The sequence below is a fragment of the Tinamus guttatus genome, unplaced genomic scaffold, assembly GCF_059628265.1.
Source record: "Tinamus guttatus ecotype Peru unplaced genomic scaffold, ASM5962826v1 Tinamus_guttatus_pri_ptg000470l, whole genome shotgun sequence".
Lineage (NCBI taxonomy): Eukaryota > Metazoa > Chordata > Aves > Tinamiformes > Tinamidae > Tinamus > Tinamus guttatus.
This window is the reverse complement of record NW_028289004.1, coordinates 1470346-1493300: the sequence shown is the minus strand read 5'-3', so window position 1 is coordinate 1493300 and position 22955 is coordinate 1470346. Positions and strand designations below refer to the sequence as shown.

Below are 22955 nucleotides of genomic sequence, written 5' to 3'. Positions count from 1 at the left end.
CTATTGCCACCATTTGCATGGCTGTGTTACATGCCTGATTACTGAAATGATCCTACTTAAAAAAGAAAAAAAAAAAAAAAGAAAAAAAAAACCTACAAAATCAAACATGTCCCAAATTTCAGAAAATCATTATTTTCTGCCTCTGTTTTTAATGAACCATTATGAACTGAACATCAAGAAAATATAAATGGAACTCTACCTTGAATCTCTCTCTTTTTTTTTTTTTTTCTGTCCTCCTTAGGAAGTTTCTCATCCTGTGGATTTTTGGTTTGTTAAAATCAAAACCATCATTTGAGTTGGGGGCGAGGAAAGAAAAGAATATATTCTTAATACTATTTTTTTTATTCGTAGGGGTTTTCATTGACTTCAGTGAAATATTCTTAATATTCTTTCTTTACATTTGCCTCGTTCAGTTTAGTGAATCTGTTCTATTTTAGGCTGGAAGCTGTATTCTGATGATTGCAGCTCGGGGTACTGTTTCATCCTATTCCTGCTGCTTATAAGTGGCAGAGAATTGTAGGAACTGAGGCGTTATGAGGCTACTATAAAGCTTCCCACATGTTCCACAACTTGCAGATTCATTAGACCTCATTATTTTTACCCACATTTTTCATTTCTTTCCTTCTGGCAGAAAGAGATTACATGCTGGAGCACCCAAGGGAATTGATTTGGGGTGCCCAAATTTCAAGAGTGATTCTTCTGTTCCTAGTAGTCTGTTGCTATAAAAATCCACTGGAGTCGATTTGTGGGCCTCCATACTAAAATGACTAAGAAGATAAGAAAGCTTCTTTATTTTCCTGCTTTGACGCACAAGATTCGTGTCTGTGGCACCATGAACGCTTTTGAGCAGAATGTGAGACTCTGGGTTCCTTGTGATTAGGTGGATTTAATGCATGCTCTGCAGTAGCAGCAATTCCTGGGGGTGGTTTTTTCTTTTTTTTCTTTTTTTTCTTTCCCCTCTGGAATCATAGTTAGGCTCAGTCTGTAATGTAAGAAGGAAGATTTGAATGATTCTCAATTGGAGGAATCTTCAGTGGGTCACTTTTGCTGCCAGTGAGTATTGGGTCTGCCTCTGCACCATTCTGTAAAGCGGCTGGAACAGTCACCATACTGGATTTGCAGCCTCTGTTATTCAAAGAGAGGAAATTTTCAGATGAGTGTAGATAAATTTTCCTATTCACTGAAAGAAATAATGCAAATCAGAATGTCAGTTTTGATTTATTATATTCCTAGAGGATGGTGTGCATGGGTGCTTTTCTTATGAGGCTGTCTGCTGCAGAGAGATTTAATTTTCAGCAGGGAACTTATTATGCAGCTTATTTGATTGCAAATTTGTTTAAACAGCTTTCAGCTTTATATTTCTCAGGTAATGTACCTTTAGATACTAATTGTGTAATTGGCTTGTTGTGGGTCGTACAGATTTAAGGTACAGTATGCCTGGTCTGACTGCTTGTTAGCTGTAAGTGGCATTATATAATAGCTGCCCCAGAGCTGAATTTAACACTTTCATTTATTGGATTCTCTTCTGAATAATCTTTTTCTAGGGATGAAGGATTTTCTTGGTAATGGCTACCTTCATGAATACAGTTTTGATACTGGAGCATGCATGTTTTGCGGGCTGGTGTAAGTTCTGGCTAATACACCGGTGTGATAAAATAAAATGATCATAAAATCTGTAGAATGAGTGCATGGCACAGACAGCATCTTCTTTACCTGTTCGTATGGTTGTTTTGTTTTCCTCTCGGGGATGGTGGGAGAGATTTTCCATTCACTGTCCGGTTTGAAATTATTGGATTTAACACTTAAGAATCTTTCTTTCTTCCCCGCATTTCACAGGCCTAAAAGATGCCACAGGCTCTGAGAGTGACGGAGGTGACTCTTGCAGCACAAAATCTGAAGGAGCCAACGGAGGCACCACAATCCAACCCAAAAAGGTCAAGGGTGTTGGCTTCGGAGATATCTTCAAGGACAAACCTATAAAGCTACGACCAAGGTCAATAGAAGTTGACAATGACTTTCTCCCAGTAGATAAGGTTTGTATCATTTCTTAAATCTCTTTTGGTGTTGGTTTAAATAATATTTCCCCCTGAAGTTCTAAATTTGATCATTGGCAAAAACTTGGAGATTTATGGTTGTGATTTCCTATTCTCTGTGTACAACACTGTTCTGTACAAAACGAGACTGTGGGGTGTTTTTTTTGCCAAACACCAGAAAGTAAAATCCAGTGAGGTTGGCTGTCTGCTAGAATTGTGACTTTCCTTAAAGGTTTCTTCCTACATTCATACTTCCATCTGTTGGTTGGGGTTTTTTCTCAGCAAATACTCATTTGGAGTACAAGACTTGAGAGGCCTTTTCAGGTCTGCAGTTACTCACATTACTATAAGAAGTAATAGCTAGTTGTGTAAATTAAGAGGGGATTACAGTCACTGTGCCATCTGCCTGCTAAAAAGGAAACTTTCAGAAAATACCTCAACACCTCAAGTCAGTAGCAGGTTTGTTGTTTTAAGAAGATGCTTTAAAAAAATATCCAGCTTTGTGTAAAGGGCTCTGTAAAAGGGAAAGCATATGTTATGTAATTTAATTCCATATGACCTAAAAAGAAAGTCCTGAGATTAACACCTGGCCAAAAAAAAAAAAAAATTTTTTTCTTTTTTTTTTTTGTATAACAGATTCCAATAAATCATCTTAGAGAGCATGATTTTTCCTCCAGCCTCCAAAACAGTCTTTTTCATAAATTAGAAATAAAGAGGCTAGAGAGCAAAATGTGGTCTTTCTGGTAAACTGGAAGATAATAACTTTTTTAAAATATATATTGATCTTTCTAGGGTATGTTCATTAGAGAGATGACTCCCAAAAATACATTGTTTCCTAATAAGATTTCCTAATCAAAAAGAAAGGTTGTCAAATCCTCCTCTTGTCTTTAAGCAAAGAATGAGATTTTTCTAGGGTTCATGGTGTTCTGAGGCATGGGGCACCGTGCTGGGAGACTTGCACAACCCATGATTCTGTTTCAGACACAGTTAAATGATACATTTGTCTCAAAGGTGATTTTAAGAGGCTTCTGAGCAGCTGTGGTTGTTCCCTAGTGTGGCAGCTTCTCACCTCTTGAGTTGAGCTGAGCTGAGTTGAGTTGAGTTGAATTGAGCTGTGCATGTCTTCAGCTCCAGATGCTTCTGCAAGGGGCCCTCAAAGCTTCGGGGTTTTAAGCTAGGTCATTTCACTGACCTGATTTGTAGCACAACCTCCCTCCCTAGTGTGAGTTATAATAGTACAGCAGAAAGCAAGATGCTGCTGAGATACAATGGAAACTTCTTAAGCTAGTTATGCTCTGGGAAAGATATCTAGTATTTTATTGCAATTTGGATTCTGAATTAATAGGGTAGTGGAAAGCTGGGATAATCTGAGTATTTGAGTATAGGAAAAACTTAGATTATTTTATGGCCAGCCTGTTGCTGGCTTCTTCCAAGCCTGCATGGTGCTCAGCTGACCTTCTCTTTCTGTGTGGCCTGATTGCTAACTCATGTGCAGGGCTTGGGTGATGTATTTCTACACGGAAGCAGGCTGACCTGTGCTCAGAGGGCCCCTCATCCAAGCAGCCCCCTCACCGAGAGGCAGGAGGGCAGCAGCAGCCCAGCTCTGGTAGTGCTCGCTTGTGCGCTGCCCCTGAGCCAGCCTCTGGGGCCCTGGCAGCGGAGCTTATCTGTGACCTGTGGTGAGACTGGGCTTTATGAGGGCTCTGTGCGTTCCAGCACATGAAGTTGGTTAAGGAAAGGTTTTTAGTGAAGTTCTTTTTTCCCAACTTGATGGCTACCTGGATTCTTTTTCAAACAAGTCCCAGGTAAGAGAAGTGCCTGTACAGGACTGATGGCAGTAAGATTTAAGCTCATGCATGTATTTACTTAAACTTTTCTCAAGTCAGACTGTGCAAAATCCTGTAGCAAAGGAAATGCATGCTTGAATAATGCAGATCTACAAGAGATTAATTTTTAATCATTAATTTCCTGCTACTGGCTAGGTAAGGGATATAAATTTTATGTGCCGTACATAAAGAGGATCACTAAGATACACATTCTTAGATTTATATGTGGGCAGATCAGAATTTACAAATGACAAGGCCCTTATAATGTTACATGGAGGAATTCTTTTGTCTGCAGTTTACTGTAAGCGTAGCCGTGTGTATGGTAAAGATCGTAAAAGGGACCTGATTAAAATAAATTATATATCCCTTGAACTCTGAAGTCCCTTGTTTTAAAGTGAAGTGGTCACAAAGTACTTATTAAGTGACCTCCCTTCAGCAAAGGGAAATCTCGCTCCACCTTCTAGTCATGAGAAATGTTACCCTCCTTTTTTTCCCAAAGGGCAGATGATATTTGTGCAGCATAGGCTGGTAGGTTTGTTTCCCAGCCAAAAATGGATTTTAGGATTTCGAGAGTCTTCACCATCTATCCCCAGATCTTCTTTCCCACATCTTCAGATTCTCTTAAAGTCGTTGTGTGTAACGGAACAGAACAGCTTCATCTCTGTAAGCAGAATGTGTCACTTGTGTTTCGGGCATGCAGATAGGTTAAACCCACGTCTGCACCGTCACTGCTCAATTTCCTGGCCTAAGTCAAGATGGTTAATCTTTAACATTGACACTCTGAGGCTCATGGATACAGGCTTTGGCTACTCATAGCACAGATATGTGATTCACCGATACAACATTAGGTTGGGTTATGACTACAAAACATCAGCCCTTCCTCCCTCCAATACATTCTCCTGGCTGGAAGAAATTCCTCCCTCGTCACTGTGGTGCTCTCTGCCATTTGGTGCTGGCTGATACTTAGAGAGTTCTGTTTTATTTGTAGTTCCAAGAAAGGTCATACTTGGTTTGAGGGCTCTGCAGCTCTGCTTGCTGGATCAAAAATGTCGTAACCTTACGATGCAGAGTGCCAAATCAGTACAAGTCAATTTAGTTTTTAAAGGGATCTTTTCCTGGTAAGTAACCTGCTCATTTACAACAAGTAGCCTCTTTTTTAATAGTAGCTCTCAATTTTTTGAAGACGCCGAAATGATGCCCCACTCAATTTCTTCATGTCGTGTTATTTTTTTCTGAAGTTTGGAGACTAAAGCTCCTTCTGTTGGCTCTTCTTGTTTCTGTTACAGATGAAACATTTTATGTACTTCTGTAACGATACTGTTACCATTTTGATTTTATAAATTTCCTAACACCTGCTGAATGTGCTAAGTATGAGTAGATAATCATCAAGTTTGCATAATGTGGGATTATTTATCACAAGATAATCCTCATGGAAAACAACGGTCCTGTTTACAGGAGATTCAGCTTGGTCTTGGCTTTACTACCTTGTGGTTTTAATTGTTTTTTATTTTATGAGTCGTCATTTTACAGCATGTTTTGTGGAGAGGTAATTTGCAAAGTTAAATGAGCTGAGAGTGATGGTGAGTTAGGGAGGTTTTGGCGCCAGGATGGGCAGGAGTGGGAGGGCAGAGAGCACTGCTGGCAGCTGGGCAGGATTGGGTTCCCTTAGGTCCCCCTGCAAATCACCACCCCATTTGTTGTGCGCTAGGAGATCATCTGTTAATAACAGTGCCAAATTTGGGGATGCTCCTTGAAGGTGATCAATGAACTCCATAACCAAAGGCAAAACTGAAGAATTTGTGAAACCCCAGTGGCTTCATTGGTGGGCAGAATTTGCTGTTCTTAGTTTAAAGTTTCAGAAAAGCTGATTATTCTGGGGAAATTAATGATGTGGTTGTGGTCGTTTAATAAGAGCAGTGCCATCGGAGGTCGTCTTTTGTGTTTTAAAATAAAGGAGTTGAATGCTTTTGCTTTGCAGTATTTCTGGTTTTCTTTGGCTGTTTGTATTGATCAGTTGGCCACCAGCTGCATTTTTTCTCGTGCACCAAGAATCTATGCTACGTGTAGCTGAAGCCATAGTTTGCTGGTACGTAGTGTGCGTGTATTCATATCGCATATTTAGTGAAACACTGTTAGAGTAGCCACAGATCTTGTGGTCAAAAGTAAATGCCCATTTCATGTTTTCAGCTTCTCCTGGTGCCACCGCAAGATGCGTAACAGATTTTATTCTTATTTCTTCTTTCATTTTGTAGAAGCTTATCTAGAATTTCTGCTCTGAGGTTTGACTTCCTTCCAATATTGTCTATATATGCTTCCATTGTTCCAACAAACCAGCACTTTTCCTTTCCCATACTTAAAAATAAACCTTTGAATATAAGGAATGTATTGGTCAAAATTAGTGATTTTTAACTATATGGGATTGATTAGTGAGTTGATGTTTCACGTAAGAATGCTAAATGCAATTCTAGGTAAATATAAACTAAAGCATCCCGTTATACATTTCCCTAAAACTGCTTTATTCAGAAGGGACTGCAGAGAAGATTTTTCACATTTTGTATTTGAGACTATTATATTTCTACTTTTCTTCAGGCAAGAGGTTTCTTAAGACTTTTTGGTGGTTAACTGGCATTGGTGAATTCACAGAAAGGACTAGGTTTCATTAATGGTCTTTGCTGAGGCCACATTAGTGCTTGCCAGAGCTTGACATAAATTATATTCAGCTGTCAATTTGGGAAATATTGCAGCCACCATAATGATTTAATATCCAGGGGAAGGCTGTCATGGCTCTAGATCCAGAAACTTGTAAGATTTAGCTAGCTAGCACTTACGGATCCTTCCCACTGCAAGTTACTAACTTTGGGCTGAAATAAATGTTAATTACATTTTATTTATATATTAAGCATATTGGCAAGAGGGAAGTGGAGAAGAAATAATGAGAGCAGACACAACAGCTATGAGGGCCAGAAGCTGGTGTCAATTATTAAGTGTGCCTGCCCCCTGCAATAAGGTGGGGACTTGTCAGGCGGAGGCTGAGCACTTGTGAGGCCTGTGTGTTTTGAGCCTGTGCCCTAGGGACACTGGAGCTGCTGTGACTGTTTTGTTTCCCTTTGCAGCTCTGCCTCGCCTGAGCTCTTAATTCCTGCCTTGTTCCTTGCAGGAAATATTTTTTTCCCCCCTTAATTTTCAACTGTTGTTCAAAAAAGAAGTCTCAGAGAGAGGCGAGCTGCGGCCTCCCTCGGCCCTTCTGAGGTTCCTGATGTAGCGGAGCCCTGCGCATGGGGCAGGACTCCACGCGCGGGCAGCAGCTCCTGGCGCTCATCCCTGCAGCGAGAGCCGCCACCGACAGCCAGGGTGCGCGGCGGGGCGCAGGGCGAAGCTGCTCCCCTGCTGCCGGCACCCTTAGTTTATATAATTACACATATGTAATTTGTTAATAACCCCTAATTAATAGGATTCGGTGAAAAAAGATCATCTTCCTTTACGCAGAAGTGGCACCTATCTGCAAATGTGATGGGTGCTCGCAGGGCACTGCGGGTGTTATAAACAAGTTCTTTAAAGATTAAGGCCCTTTTTGGGTAATAACGCGCAACCGGTGAGAAGTACCCTGGTTTATGCAGGGCAGCTGAAATACGGCAGCCCTGGAGACGAGGGACAGTTGAAAAGCAGCGTGCCCCTTATGGGGAGGCCTAATCCAAACAAGGCTTGGTACAAAGAGTGTAGAGCAGGAAATGGAAAATTAAGGGTAATAGAGGGGAACAAATTGGATAATTCCGACTCGCTGTGAGTCTCTCGTGAGTCACTGGACTGCGATATGTGAATAAATAGTGTTTCCTGATCTCCTGGATACTTCCTGCTTTTCCATGCTTTCCCATTAGGTATCTCCATTCTCACATTTTATCCCTTTGGGTTGTAATATGTTCAAGCTGCCTGAGCAGAGCTGTCCAGGTTTTGGTGGCGTGGTTTAGCTTTTTAAGCAATCTGCAGTAGGGTGGGTTTTTTTTTTTTTTTTTGGTGTGCGTGTGTATGTGTGGGGAAAAGCTAACCACACAACATTTTATGCTGCTTATGCCATTTTTAGGCTTTTGTTTTTAATAAAGCAGCCACTGGAGTCGGATAAATGTAAGATATTTGCTGCCTGTGCAACAACACTTCACATGCACATCACTGGCTGCTACCCAGAAAAGTTTTGTCTGTGTAGAAGAAACGCAAAATGCCTATGTGGGAAAACCGTTTCCTACCCCTGTTCCTGAGCCACTTCAAAACCACATAAAAATAGAGACAAAGAAGTGTAGGAAATATTCCTACTACGAGAAGTTGCTTCTAAAAGTGACGTGGAGAATCTGGTCTGTTGTCCTGGGGGACAGCCCTGGGCTTCGGCCAGGATGAGGTCCCTCGGAGGAGGGCTGGGAGGGAATGCTCCCTGGTTCTCATTACGAAATGTTCGTGTGCCTCACCATGAAAAACAGGATGTGTAGGTTTAATAACACAAAGCGCTATGCTTTAGTAGGTTGAAATGGAGTCCATTTGTGTTCCAGAGACATTTGATGGAACTGAAAATGAATTTCCAGAAAAAGATTTCTTACGTGTTTCAATTACTTCAGAAAGTAAAAGTACTTGACATGCAAGGTGACTCCTTTTGCTGTCTAGTAAGCTTCAGGAGAACTGGCTTACAAATTAATGCACAATAATGCATGTAATAACAACAATAAAATCTACCTAGATAAAATCTAGCTGATTTAAACTGTCATAAACAAGATTAAATTAGTGTATTTGGGACCTTTGGAATGGGCAGTTTTATAAGCAGTGTCGTAGTGTTTCTAGCTAAAATTATTTTTTTTTCTTGCTTAACATTAATTTTTGTCAGAGACAAGTTTTGAGTTGCTTAGTTGTTAACGCTTTTGAATTTTGAAAAGCTTATAGAAGTTTTGATGAGAAGATATTTGATATTCTTTGCACAAATGTTTTTTGCGAATACTGCTATGCAGAAAAAAATCTGGGTTTTCAAACTGCATAAATAACTTTCATACTTGCTGAGGCATTAAGTAGATTTGTGAACGTAAACCGTACTGTGTCAGATCTGCACGTCACCTTGAGTAGAATTTATATACTCGCCTTTTTTTTCTGTTTATTTAAAATAATCAGTGATCGGAAGATAGAAACCTGCAGGAAGGCGGGTTGCGCAGGACGTCAGCCTGCGCCCGCTGAATCATCCCGGGGCCTGTTGTGCAGCAGGGCCCTGGCCCGGGGCGTGTGCGGCGGGAGATGCTGCCTTCGCTGTGATCCATCATCTTGCTCACTTCCTGTCTTAAAAATATCACTATATATATATATATATATGTGTATGTGTATATATGTATATATTTTTTTTTCCTGGAAGTGTAGACTTGCTTTGATGGTCCTGTGCAAATCAGTTTTGATTTGCCTTTGATAGAGGGCCCAAAGGGATCTCGAAGATTGTATAATCCAAGCCGTTTGGTCAGTTTAGGACCAAGTAGGTATGAATCATCCCCAAGAGGTGTCTGCTTGACTTGTTTTTAAAAAGCATCTAGAAAAATCGACGGGATACCGTTCCCTAGAGAAGATTGCGTGCACACCCCATCTTCCAGGCTTTTACTACCATAATGGCTCAGCAAGTAAAGCTTAAGCAGACTGAACAGTGAATTACCCTATGGTGAGCTGCCGCCTGCTCCCCCTCTGCCTCTCTTGAGTTTTTTTAAACTCAAGAGGATGTTTGTGAAGAGGAAGCGCTAGGAATTTGTGAAGTTTTCATGGAACACATCAGCATGGCAATGATGCTTCACTTCTACCAATTTCTTAATCATCTTCCTTTGAAAAACAAAAGGCCCAATGGAAGCCAAAGTGACATGAAACTTCAGTCTTTTTTTTTTCTTTTTTTTTTTTTTTCCTTTCTTTAAACTGAGGTGACTGATACACTCACCGTTTGTCCAAAGCTCATTTTCCGGCAAGATCTCCTGCCCAGGCCCTTTCTCCGGAGTCGGCCCCTCCTGGCTTCGCCCGCCTTTCCGTGCGGCCCCCGTTTTCCTGCGGCCGTCCCTGGGGCGGGGGCGGGGGGGACCGGTTCGGTTGGCGACGGAGGGGAGAGGCCGAACCTCCCGTGAGCGGCGCTGGGCCCCGCTCCAGGTTTCCTGCGAAGGAAACAAGCGGCGCCCTTGTTTGCCAGGCCGGCCCGGAGCGTGACTCAGTGTGAGGGCCGGGCGGGCGGCCTCGCTGCGCGGCGCCGGCAGCCCCTGCCGCGAGGCAGCCCGGCTTCGCCATGGCAGAGCAGGTACCTCTTTTAACACTGTCAATGCCTTCCTTTCCCCCGCTGCGGTGACTGGGTGAAAGGGTGGTGTTAGAGTGGGTGCTGCGGGGAGCGCGGGCGCTTGGGTTCCGCTCCCCGCTCTGTCGGCGCTGCGTGTCGGTGCGCAGAGAAAGAGCCCCGGGGTGCCGAGGTGCGTTCCTGCTCCGGGAACGTGTTAAGAGGAGATCACTTTGTGAAAACACATTCTATCCTGGAACTGTTTAGCTTAAGGATTTTGTTTTTCCCCCTTCGGACTGTTTGGCCATTAAACCTGCACAGATGGGTTTAATTTCTATATGATTTGCTTTCAGCTCTCTTACTGTAAAGAGTAATGTAGCTTTGCAGCTAAGCAAGAGTCGCTACACAGTCTCTAGGATGCATTGCTCTCTCAATTTTTTGCTTACTAAACAAGGTCACCTCTTTTTTTTTTTTTTCTTCCTCCAAAATGATCTAATAAAACTGCAGCTCTTTATGGTGGGGAGGGATGGGGAGAGGAAGGAGCATTACAAATTCCTGTTCTGAGTGAGGTGACATCTGGAGTTATTGGTATGGACAAGGCAAACTGAAATGAAGAGTTTTCTAGAAAATCATACTTGCTTGGATGATAAACTGTAGATGGCAATTGTCTTTTCCTCCAGAAAAGAGTGAGGAAAGCAAGGGTGAGCTGATTCTTATGAATTTTTATAGAAAGCTGAATGGATAGATGCCAAGTAAATTGCTTAATTATTTGCAGATACTTTGGGGACTATTGGTAGTAAAAAGTAAATCTCTCTAAACATCTGCTTTTTAGAAGCTGAAGTCCCTGTGTGCAACTGTGTGCACAATACGAAATGAAGCTGCAAGTTTTGAGATGTCTATTCCCTGGCCTTGTGGCGTGTGTCTTTCCTCTGAAGGGGGAGCGAAGGGGTGCGAGAGGAGCACAGAGCAGCCAGGTGCTCCATGGGGTCAGAAGTCTGCAGGCCAAATCCTAAAATGCTTTGTTTAACTCCTTGTTGCTCTTGTTTGTGTATTAAGTATTTTATGTGACTAGAGGCTGAGCGGAGGCTACCCCGAGAGCTGCAGAACTTGGTCTGTGCCGCTGGCAGGGTCCCCTGGAGCGCTCTCTGCTCCGAACTTCAGCGCTTGCGGAAGAGCTGAGAGCCCCCTGCCATTAGTCACCTTGCGCTTGCGTTTCCAGTCTCTGCGCTCCATTCAGAGGGAAATAGATTGAGTTCCCATCACTTGGGAGAGCTGAAAGGATGCGGATGCTATATCCTTTCTGCCTTGTCGCTTGTTGCGCCACAGTTTTCTCTGTGAGAGTTTAAAATAAAAATATCTCCCTCTTTAGCCTCAGTAACTTATGTCCTGATTTCAGTGACTCAAGGTGGAAAAATAAAAAGCCTAAAGATGGAAAGAAAGCATAATTTGAGGAGAAAAGAAAGAACATAAGCCAAAAGAAAAGGGAGCAATATTTGCTGTCACCATCAAGTCCAGGATTATCTGCATGATAGTATAGAGGTGTGGGGTTATTTTTTGTTTGTTCAGTCTTTGAATTTCACAGAAGAAGAAAGTATTGTTGCTGCTGCAAAAAGGAGGATTTTTTCTTTTATGTTTGTATCTTCTCTTTTTCACTTACTGTAATTTTTCCATAAGCGTAAAAATCAAGGAGCACAATTAATAAAAGAGGTCACAGTGCCTGCCTACCAGACATAGTACTGCTTAACAATGTGGTATTTTGTAAAGAGGAATCCTGAATTTATTTCTGCTTCATCCCTGTGTGAATTCAGAGGAGAAAAAAAAATGAACCTCACTTTCTTCCTATTTAAAATAGGAGTAATCATATGTTTGAAGCCAGTTAGTTTGTGTAATTCTGTTTGCAGGTTGTGTTTGAAAACTGGGATGTGTATACAAAGCAATGCTGTTTTTGTTCACTTGTAATAAAGTATAGTTTCAATGGCAGATCCTTGTTTCCCATTCTGTCCTGATTTTACTTGGATCCTGTAGCTAAGTGTTGAAGCCTCCAGACACCCGTTACAGCCAGCCTCATTTGTGCTTAGTCTCTTTGTGTGCATAACGATAGTGTTGTCTAATCTGGCCTTGTTACAGTGGCTGTGATATGGTCTAATCAGTGTCAGCAATCTAATGAATTACTGTTTTGGGGGTGCCTGGTAAGTTAGATTTATTGGTAAATCATCTGGCTGTGTCGCTGGTGGCTTTCCAGAGCTAATGTGCACCTCTGCTCCTAGGAATTGTGTTAGTCTCTTCCTGTATCTTTGCTGGATGAGCTCCTAAGCCAGATTTCGACTTTAGCTGCCAGTTAAGACGTTGGGCATCATTCTCAGATCCTGGAGCTTATGATTTGGCTGGAATGAACTTTCCTGAATGAGCTTTTGCCAGCTCTTTCAAGGAGTTGGTTTTCAGGACCAGCTCCACAGTGAGCTTGGGTATGGGGACGGCCTCCGGATGAGAGCCTCTCTTCGAAGGATGGCCTTCCCCTTGGAGGCTGGGTTAAATTTCTGAAATGCGAGCTAGGAAGATCTTGTTTTTGTACTAACGAACAGCCTTTAGCGGATATAAGTAAACCATGGAAAAACTTGCTATACATAAGAAGAAAAAGAAGCATTCCCTAGTTTTTGCTCTTCTAGTTTTTGAGACATATAAAAGCAACTGAATTGTTGTCTTTACCACTGCAAAAGTAAGTGTAGATCCCTGAAGCAATTGGAATTGTAATGTTCATAAATTTTGGAAAAGAGCAGGTTTCATAAAAGCATTTTCTATGCCTGATGGTACAAACTGGATCTTCCTAGTTATCAGCTGCAATCTAGACAGGCATGGCTCTCCTGGGAGAGCAGAAAGGAATTGCATTCACTAAGTGCAGACTCACTGAAGGCTCCTCCCAGAGGAGACAGAAATTAATTGTGAGTTGCAGCCTGCACATGGTAGAAATGCTGACAAGGGGTAGAGAAGGACACAGCCCTGAAACACAGTCAGTAAAAGGGGAAAATGAAAAATAAATAAATCAGGGAAGAGAGAAGACCTCTGTCCTGCAAAAATATTTACTGTTGCTAAAGAAACACGCTCTACCACTGCAAATCTGCAGCCTAGGAGTAAAAGCAAGCTTGTTCTTATATTTCATTTCTACATGTATGCTTTCACTGCTGGGAAATGAGGCAATTGGGAGCATCATCTGTATTTTGTTCCATATTTGCTTTTTTTTTTTTAATTTCATTTGCTAAGCATTTTTACTCATCAGTGATTCTAATGTCTTGCTCCATTTGCTTCAGCAAAAGCTACCTAGTTTAAACTCTTGCATTCACGTTCTCACTTGGATATAATAAACCGCTAACCTTTGAGAAGGCAGATTCTTAGTTCATTAGCCACTTATAACTGACAACCTAATGGTATCAAATGTCAGAATTCCAAATTTTACAAAAATATGAATGTTAGAAAGTGTGGGAGTTAAGATGTATAGGTCTTTCTTCTGTTCAGCATGTCAAGTATGTCAGTTGAAAAAAATCCTTTCTTGTTCCTAGTCCCCCCTCACAATAATTTGAAATATTAAGAAATTGTCAAAATAGCAAATTAGAGCAACTTTAGACTCTGCAGTAATCTGCCAGTAGAAGAGGTTTAGTGTAGAGAATAATGATGGAAAAAGCAAGATGTGTCCTGTCCTCCTTGTTAGCTACCCGGAGTTTTAAGGAAAAACACTTTTCATTGTTCATTCAAGCTTTTGTTCCTGCCCAATTTTCTGTGTAAGAAGCTAAAACAGAAAATTTGCATCATGTATTTTAACTACCTAGTTTTTGGAACATAATTGAAATACCACGTGTTTCTCTGGAGACTTGCATAATGCTAATGAAGATACTCTCCATCTGTGGTTGCAGACTGCTGGTGGTCTGCTCAGCACCTGGTCGTCTTAGTGCATGGAGAGCTGGATGGGACATTTGGTGCTGGCTCAGGTCATTTCTGGTGCAGCTCAGCAGCTGGAAGCAAGAACTAAAGTAATTTTCCATTTAAGCAGTTCTGAAATGCTGAAGGGATGTTTTGTAGCTGCAAATACAGTTGCAAATCAGGACTCTTGTGGAACAATCCCTCTTATTACATGGCTTCCACACCCTGAAAGTTTGAAACTCTTCTTTTAATGCAAAAACGTAGGTTATATGAACATGGCAGATCTAAACAGTTACACCTCCACGTAAGCATGAGTATAGTTAATGTTAGAGCAAAGTGTATTTACACCCTGAAACTCTGAATTGAGTTATTCATTACTGGTTTAACTCTGTAGAAGAGTTAAGCTCAAGTCAATATATTGCACATATGAGGACATCTCAGACCTGCAGCACTTCCCCAGAGAAACTGAGAGGCAGTGAAAGAGATCGTTTCTCAGAGTACTCGAAAAACGTCTCCTTACTTCAGGAGATCGTTGCCTCGTGATGAGCGCTTCATTTACAATGTCGTGTTATACATGGGCCACCCTTCAGGTCAGGAGAAAGTCAAGATGTCTAAAAAGGAAATATGGTTGTGTATTCCTGTCCTGTGGATTTGTCTTTTGCATTACAGTAGCTAATGATTAATAAAATATTTGCTTTTTTAAATATCTTTTAGACTTATAGTGGATTTCTGGACTACTACTGAGGGAACCACAGAAGGTGGCCTGGAAAAGTGAATTTGTATAATGCCCCTCCATAGCTCTGAAGTTTTCCCAGTGCAAATTTGCTTAGTGGTCCACAAGTTAGAGGAGGCTGAAAAAATAGTAAGCTATCCTGGAAAAGTTTGTTGCTTTATAGTTTTGAATTTGTATTTCTGATTATTTTCCCCATTTATTTTTGTTTTGTCTTTAACGGAAAAAGTTTATTTGCTAACTTTTGGGGAGAGAGGGGAGTTCAAGTAGTCCTTTGTGATTTCCTTTGTGCTGTCACTCTGTCACCTTGCTCTACTTAGATTTTCCTTCAAAAAGGTACTGTGTTTAGTATTTGCATCCTGTACGTCCAAAGAACAAGTCTTCCAGAAAACAAGAAGATCCTGAGACGTGTAGCTCGGGTCCACAATGTGCCTGGCCTTGGTACTGGATGCCTAGCGAGAGCACAGGGGCAGGGTAGACTTGCAGAGATAGTTCAGCAGTGAGTGCTCACAACCTCTGGTGATATTGTAACATGGGGACTTTCCAAGCTAAGTGGTTGCTCCGTGTTTACTAACCCCCAAGATTTTTTTTTTCTCGCAATTCACACAATCACTCATTGATTGCGTGAAAAATTTTTCCATCTGTAAGTTCCTGTGCAAGAGCGTTTTGCTTGCCTTAATCATAGGTTGGATCCTCCCATAGGAAGGAGCCTCCCTCTGTTTGTTTTGAGTGTGACGCCTGCCAATTTTACTGATAACCTGTAATTTTCATTACTGGCAGAGATAATTAGTAAGTCCTCCATAACCACCTTCTTGGTGCCCCTCCTGGTTTTTACAGGCCTCTTCTATAAAGGTCACCCACTTGGCTTTTTCTCCAGGCTGAGGAGGAATCTGTCCCATAGGTTTGATCATCCTCAGTGACTCTTCCAGTTGCTGTAAATAATGGGGTAGGTTATGTGTGAGGGGGAGAAGGAGAGTTGCACTTACTGATCTAGGTGTTGGACTTAGGGACTGATTAATACAGTGCTTTGGTAGCGCTTCCTGATGTTCTTTCTCCTCCAAAGTGTTAACTGTTACATGTTTTCTGTCTAAAGTTGGGGGGTTCCTCCAAATGTCTAATTTTGTACTTATCTGAATTACATTTCTGTTCTTTGCCTTTTCCGGATCAACTGTGAATATGCAGAAAACAAAAGACTTCATCCAGATCCCTGAGGGACTCCTCAATTCAGAAGCCTAGTGACAAAGTTCTGCCCCTTGTTTCCTGTCTTTTAATCAGTTACTGGCCCAAGTTAAACGGTTTTTCAAAAGACAAGCAGAAGGCTGTATTATCTACCTCTCAGTCTTAGTTTTTGGTGTACATTCAGGTCACAATTTTAATGCTTTTCAAGAGCCAGGAAGACCAACAAGTTTGTTTGCTTTAATGAAAATTGTTTTAATGAAATTTAGTGTAAATTGTTCATGCACTTCCCCTTCATTTGGAAGTTGCTCTAACACCAGTGTTTATTGATCAGATAAGAACAGTATACTGTCCTGGTTGTTAATATGCATAGACTATACCATTAGTGTATTTAAAAACAGCATTTATCATAGCATTCTGTTTGCTGAATGTGGAGGTCTACCACACTGATAGTCCTCAAGGCTTCCTGTGCAGCCTGTAAAGGAACAGGCCATGATCCTCCATAGCCCGAAGAAGTCCAGGTGACTCGCATCCTGAAAGGACATCCCCTGCCGGGGACACCTCCCGGGCTGCCTCGCGTACGCAGCTGCCTCACACGTCATGTCTGGGAGAGATGAGCCCGGGGCGGTGGTGACTCCTGAGTAGCCAGCGCACAATGGCAGGGTGTCTCTGGGACAGAAACTGCCAAGTATTACTACTGCGAAGGTCGGCATAGTCAGATCTGTAAAATTGCATTTATTTATAAGAGAACAGAAGCAGGGATCTATGTGAAACCCTGACTTCTGAGACTTTCTAGCTTTTGAAATAATATTACATGATCATTAAAATAAGATGTAATAGATTAATTCAATCACCCTGCTCCTTTCTTCTCCCTCTCCTTTCTGCTGATTATAATCCTTCATAATGATAAGTTGAAAGAGTACAGCCTTGTCATGTTGTCTTTGTTTTGCTGTGATCGTTCAGAACCACCTAAGTCATTCCTTCTCTATCTTGATGAGAGATTTTAACAGTCCTCTTTGTATTTGTTTTCCAAATACTTTTTGACATAATTAAGTAAAACACCAGTAACTCTTTTCCTTAAATATTTCTGGAATTCAAGTTATTTTGAAAAATAATATTGTTTTTAGTAAGTGTAACTATTCCTGAAGTGTTCAAAGCACTGATTCTTAGGCTTGATGCAGTTTAACTAGTGAGAAGAGGCAGTTTTGCTTTTTTTCTAGTAGGGAAAAAAAAAAAAACCAGAAGAATGAGCAGCTGAGATAAATCAGAAAACAAAGCAAAATCGTGCTGTGTTTGAAAACATGCCTTTTTTGGGAGCCCTGTGCTGTTCCCTTTGGCTCGTTTGCTTTCCTGCTCGCTGGTCTCCTGGAGCTGCGGTGTCAGCGTCGCACGCGCCGCGGCTGTGGGAGCCTCTGACGTCCAGCGCTCCCCTTCTGGGGCACCGAGTGAGCTGAATGCAGGGTATTGCCATCACGGCCTATAGAGCACTCTCTGAAAGGAAAATTAGAGTGTTGTAGTAGGCCTAAGCTGCTCTTTTTGCGTGCATGTTTTTCTTTTACATTCTAAAAGAGATTTGTACATTCAAGAAGCAAAAGCTATGTTTGAGAAAATGTATTATTTCTCTGTGAACACTAGAGAACATTTTTTTTTTGCTCCCAGATACTTCTAGGTTTTTGCATTTCTATGCTGATTTCCAAAATGTTTAATAGAGCTCTGTGTGTGTACAACATACATACACATACGTGCATGTGTGTGCACACATTTATACGTGTGTGTATTTCTATATGGGTGTTTATGCACGGTGTATGTCTGCATACACCCCCAGACGCCCATTCCCGCACGGCCTTCCTGAACGCCGCTTTCCTCTGAAGCGGTGCCGGGAGCGGCAGCGCCGTTGCGGGACCTGCGCCTCCTCGCTCCTGGTTCCTGCCTTGTCTGCACGCACGGCCTGTGGCCAGGAGCACGGCCCAGGTTTCCCAGGAGGCTTGCTGGGGTGAAGGCTTTGCTGTTTTGCTTCGGTAAGGCCTGGGTTTTATTCGGAGAGGCATCTTTTATTCAGATGTTTTTGACCTTCTCTAGGCAAAGAAGAATTAAAGAGCCAGTGGTTCGTATGCCTGTAACAGTACCTAAATACAAGGTTTTGCTGTTGTAGAAGAGTAAAACCTTTCACAGTGTTTTTTCTTTTTTCTTTCTTTCTTTAAGCAAATCCTTTTTTCTTAATACACAGACATGCTTGGTAAGGTAAGCAGTGGTAATTGAGAAGGCATGTGTTTGTCCAACTCCTGAAGTGATGCAGTGTGGACCTGAACGGGGAGGAATACAGTTAAGGCTGCTGGAGTATGTGCAGAATGTGAAAATAAACTATTTTCAGATCATTCAGTAGACCCACATAGAAGGTAATACAGCTTGACTGGAACAAACTATAGTATAAAATTTTAGAATACTTTAGTTGGTTTGCTTTCTGCTTTCTGTGGAATATTTACCAAGCCTGCTGCCAATAGACTTCCCCAGATGTGTGCCCTGTGGTCAGGGCACCTATTCCTTATGGAATTACCATGTGGTGTGGAGAGCCATGTACCTGTCCATTGCTTATATTTTGCCTTTTGATTGATAAAGGCCAGCACTAAGGCATCCTTCCTGGGTTTCCCTGTAATATGTACATATGTACATATGCAATACGCAGTGTGCTGGCCTGGGTGGCTCCCTGCCCCTTGCTCGCAGCCAGGGGGTTATGAGCCAGGCTACATCCCGGGCCCCTTGGTGTCCCGTCCCAGTGTTGCCAGTCAGAGCGAGGCAGGAAGAGGAAGGATAAAGGATTTTGCTTGCCTTTACTCGTGGCAGTCTGGTTTTATCTGGGGCCTTGATGAGCGCTTGCTTCCTGTCCCGTTCATTGTCCTAAGCTAAGCTGAAGGAAATTGCCTTGTATCGTGACTGGAATTTCCTCACAGATGGTGTTAATAGAAATGTGTGCAGCTTGGACAGCTGGGGGTCTCCGGGATAGCTGTGCAGACGTTGCGTGGATTATATCTTTGTAGCCGATACTTAATAAGGAAGAATCATCACAGGTCAGGGACATCCGTAATGGTATTTCTTCCAAAGGGTGGCTGAGCAGCAGCCAGCACTGAGCTGCAGAAGATGAGGCCATTTAGGTGAATGGTGCAGTCAAGCAGGCAGGCAGCTGCTTAATCCCATTTTCTTTAAATAAGTTTTATTTCCTCTCTACAGTCTTAAAATTTTCATCTCCCTCTTTGAAGAGCTCTGTGGTGGCCCTCTGGGAAAAGGGTTAGCTCTGCCCTTTTAGGAAGCCCCAGGACAGTAACACTTGGTCAAGCCGTCACAGAAGGTAGTTTGCATGGAGTACAGTGTTGGTACTGTGGGGAAAAACTGAGATCCTGGACATTTTTCTTATTTGACACATCTCTGATAGAGTAAGAACATTTTGACATCTGAAAGCCGGTGGGGTTTTTGCAATGGGTTCTTTCAGTTTTTGTTTAACTCAAGGTAGCCCAGGTAGGATGGATGAAAGACTTTAAAATGTCCCTTAAGTACTTGAAGCATGTTAGCAAAAGCAAATTATTTTGGCTCCCCCTTCAAAATGTCAGCATTAGACATAGGCAGGGAGAGACTTGTTTATGCTTCTGTTTATCTGTAGCTGGAAGAAACCAGTGACCATTTCTACATCTTTATGAAAAAGTGCTCTCAGTTACAAAAACAGAGTATCAGAAATGTGTTTAAAAATAAATCTTTTGCACTCTCTTAATAATAGTGGCCTTGAATTGTATTTAAAACTGTATTTAAAAGAAACTCTGTGCATGTAAACAAAGTTCAAAAGTAGCAGCTAAACGTTGAAAGGAAGTGTCGTGGTCGCAGACCTGTTTCTTTCCCCTTACCTAATCACAGAGGTTTTCTGAAGTTCTAAAAGTTCCCAAGCTGCGTAACTGCTTTCTCTTTGTATGTCAGAAGTGCATTTAAGTACACTTGCACTAGTCAGATTGACAAATAACGTTAAGCAAAAAAAAAAGTATAAAAAGGTGAGTGTTTCCAGCTCACACAGCTTTTTTTTTTAATATTTTATCTAGAATTAGTACTTCAGCCACCATTCCAAAGTAAATCCTGATGCTGGATTTACAGGATCAAAAAAAAAAAGGAAAAAAATCTTTATTTTATCTTTTTTTTCTTTGTCCCTGAGTAACACACTGGTGCTTGGAGAAGCTTGCATTTCTTCCTTAAGTACAGCAAAGTATAACAAAATCTTCTGATTTAACCTCGTTAGTTCACAAGTGACAAGTTAATTTGAATTTCCAAATCAGATTAAGGAACCGAATGACAAAAGTAAATAGGCAAGTCAGTGTTCAACAACAACAGCAAACCCCTAAACATAATTAAAAAATATCCTGGAGGAGCAAACTTGAGCACAGGTGCACTTGTTGTGCCCTCACCAAGGCTGAGCTGGGGTAGGGAAGGTCGGTACTGCCCTCAAGTGAGAGCAGCTCATTTGTAGCTTGCCCATTACATGCTCTGCTTCTCTTGTGTTAGGTCTGCCTTGTCGCAGGAATTGTGGTTGAGCCAAAACACATAAATGGAGGGAAATGAGACTGTTTTGATTACAGTGTGACCCCATCCAAGAGCCCGTGTGCGCCACCTCGACTGTTTTTGTAATCACTGCTAATTCAGTCCCTCAGGAAACTGGTTTGTGGAGATAGGCAGTTGCACTGTACCAAAGTGCCATCAAGACCTCTTCTCTTCCCAGAACCTGTTATTTATTGCCAGGCTGCCTTTTCATTGGCTTCATGATATCAAGCATTAGGACTGGCAGGTTGCTGCTGAGCCTCACCCCTCTGAATATCTGTATGCCAAATCATGGCCACGATTCATGCTTCGATCAGCTAGTTTTGCCTCAGGAAGGTGTTCTTTCCCCTTTCATCTTCACATGCAATTGCCAGGCAATCAGTGGGGCTCATGTCCGAGGGTGATGCGATCTGATGGTTCTCATCTTGTGCTCACAGCGAGATCAAGATACTTTTTGCTTTCTCGATGTGTCCTGGGGTGTTGGGGCCTGCAGTGGGGAAATCCAGACTCTCTTCCTACCACGGCTCCCGCATGACGGATGAGTCCCTGAACTTGATCCCTGTGAGGTAACGTAGGCTGAGTGCTACCGTGACAGTTATAGTCGCCCTGTGCACCCATCGGGAGCAGGTCTGAGTCACTGGGGCGGAGATATGGGGGCTGAGTGGAGCAGACTGTAGGGCTCGCTGCTGGACCACCCTGTAGCCAAGCGCTCAGGGGCTATGCAGGCCTGAAGAGGGAAGAGGCAGGCAGTGCTGGTGGTGTTGCTCTTGAGGGGTCTGCTCTTAGATTTTGGGTGCCTAAACAGCAGAGTTCTTCAAGTTCTAAATTTTATCATTTGTCTGTATCCCAGAGGGTATGAGCTGCTTGCTTCCCGGGAATGTTAATTAGTGTTTGCTTCATACGCTGAAATCCTTCCCCTACCAGCCTGCTGGGTAGGAATGAATTTGGGGGAAAGGATTAAACAATGTGAAAGCTGATGTTGTGCATCATTATTTTCCAGTATAGATCAGTGTGTTTAGAAGCACATAGATGACGTTTTTCTGCAATGGAATTGAACTTCTTCTCATGTAAAGGAAAAGTGGAGGAGAAAAGATTAATACTTAAGTATATCTGTGTAGTAAATATGTTAACACTTATATCTGTATAATAAATATGTTAATATAATAAGGCCTCCAACTCAATCTGCTTAAAGTGTTCCTTGCTCCTATGTTCATAACCAACCTGTATAACAAACTCTTATTTAGAAGTGAGGAGATAAATTATGCTGGAGAAGGAACCAAAATGCCTTATGGAGAACTGGTCCCTGAAAAGAAAAGTCTCTATCACAGAAGTGTGGGGGGTATCAGCCAGAATTCAGGTTGCCTGGTTTTCCTAGGCACTGTTACATCTGGTGTATATTTGAACTGTGTGGGAGTAGGAGTGATGCAGAGCAGTTGGAGAGCCAGAAGCAAAACTCCTGGCTCATATGGGATGTCTGTCACCAGTGTCCTTTTTCCTGTTGGATAAGTTGGTAGCTTGTGATTTGGGACTCACAGGACTCAGGTCTTCGGTATATTTGAAGTTTTGTTCTGTTAAAGTCAAACTGTCAGACTTCATCAGAATATGGAGGATTCTGCGTGCCTTAGGGTGAAGAGAGATTTTTCTTACTTGTGTTTCTTAATGAACAGATCAGGAGTAGATTAGATTTCATGGAGACATTTTCAAAAGGAGAATGGAAACAAATGTTATCCACACAAATGTATGGATTAGTTATAGACAAAATTTTTAGGAGAGAGAGAGAAAAAAATAACTGTTTCACTAGAAGAGTAAAAAGCTTGACAAGGCAAGTCTACCCAAAACCATATTTCATGATTTGTCTATTTTTGCCTTTTTTTTCCCCATGTCAGTAGTGCTTGTGTAAGCTCCATGAATCTTTGGGTGCAATCCCCTTGTGGTTAAAATATACTATAATGTCACTTGTCGTCTTCTTCCTCTGCTGCTCCCTCTCTTCTGAAGCACCCGACACTGAAGCCAGGTCTCCCTCTCACTGGAGAAGATTCTGCACAACCCTCCTGGAAATAAGCTGTGACTTTCATGTCTTCTAATGGGTATAAACATTCCTTCTGTTGCTCTCTGCTGAATTCCTGCACAATTTGCTTTCCCGAATGATTAGGTGCAGAGCTTAGAGGTTGTTGTGATCTCTCAGCATCTTTTCTGCACATGTTGCAGTTCAGTGCTCCTCGTCTGTCGGTAGCCCCGTCAGAAGCCCAGTTCTTCACCTCTTTGCTTGGCTGCTTCTGGGTGCGCCTTGTGCAGAAGGAGTCATGTCTTCAGCCACTGGGCATTGCCCCTTTTTACCTCCCCTGCTGAACAAACCTCAGCTCTCACAAAGACTGTTTTCTGTCATAAAATGTTTTATGGCATAAGAATAATGATCTACCTGTGATAAAACAGCCCCCAAATGCTTTTCT

The 22955-nt window shown here is 42.1% G+C and overlaps 1 protein-coding gene across 3 annotated transcripts in view; it reads left to right on the top strand.

The window, feature by feature from the left end:
* The window catches only part of SH3KBP1 (SH3 domain containing kinase binding protein 1), a 205695-nt gene that overhangs the window by 122994 nt on the left and 59746 nt on the right, over positions 1-22955 (top strand). For all 3 annotated transcript variants that reach the window (XM_088532735.1, XM_088532737.1, XM_088532736.1), the window contains one exon: positions 1837-2033. In XM_088532735.1, coding sequence (XP_088388861.1) covers positions 1837-2033 — 197 coding nt within the window. The remainder of the gene's footprint in view (positions 1-1836; positions 2034-22955) is intronic.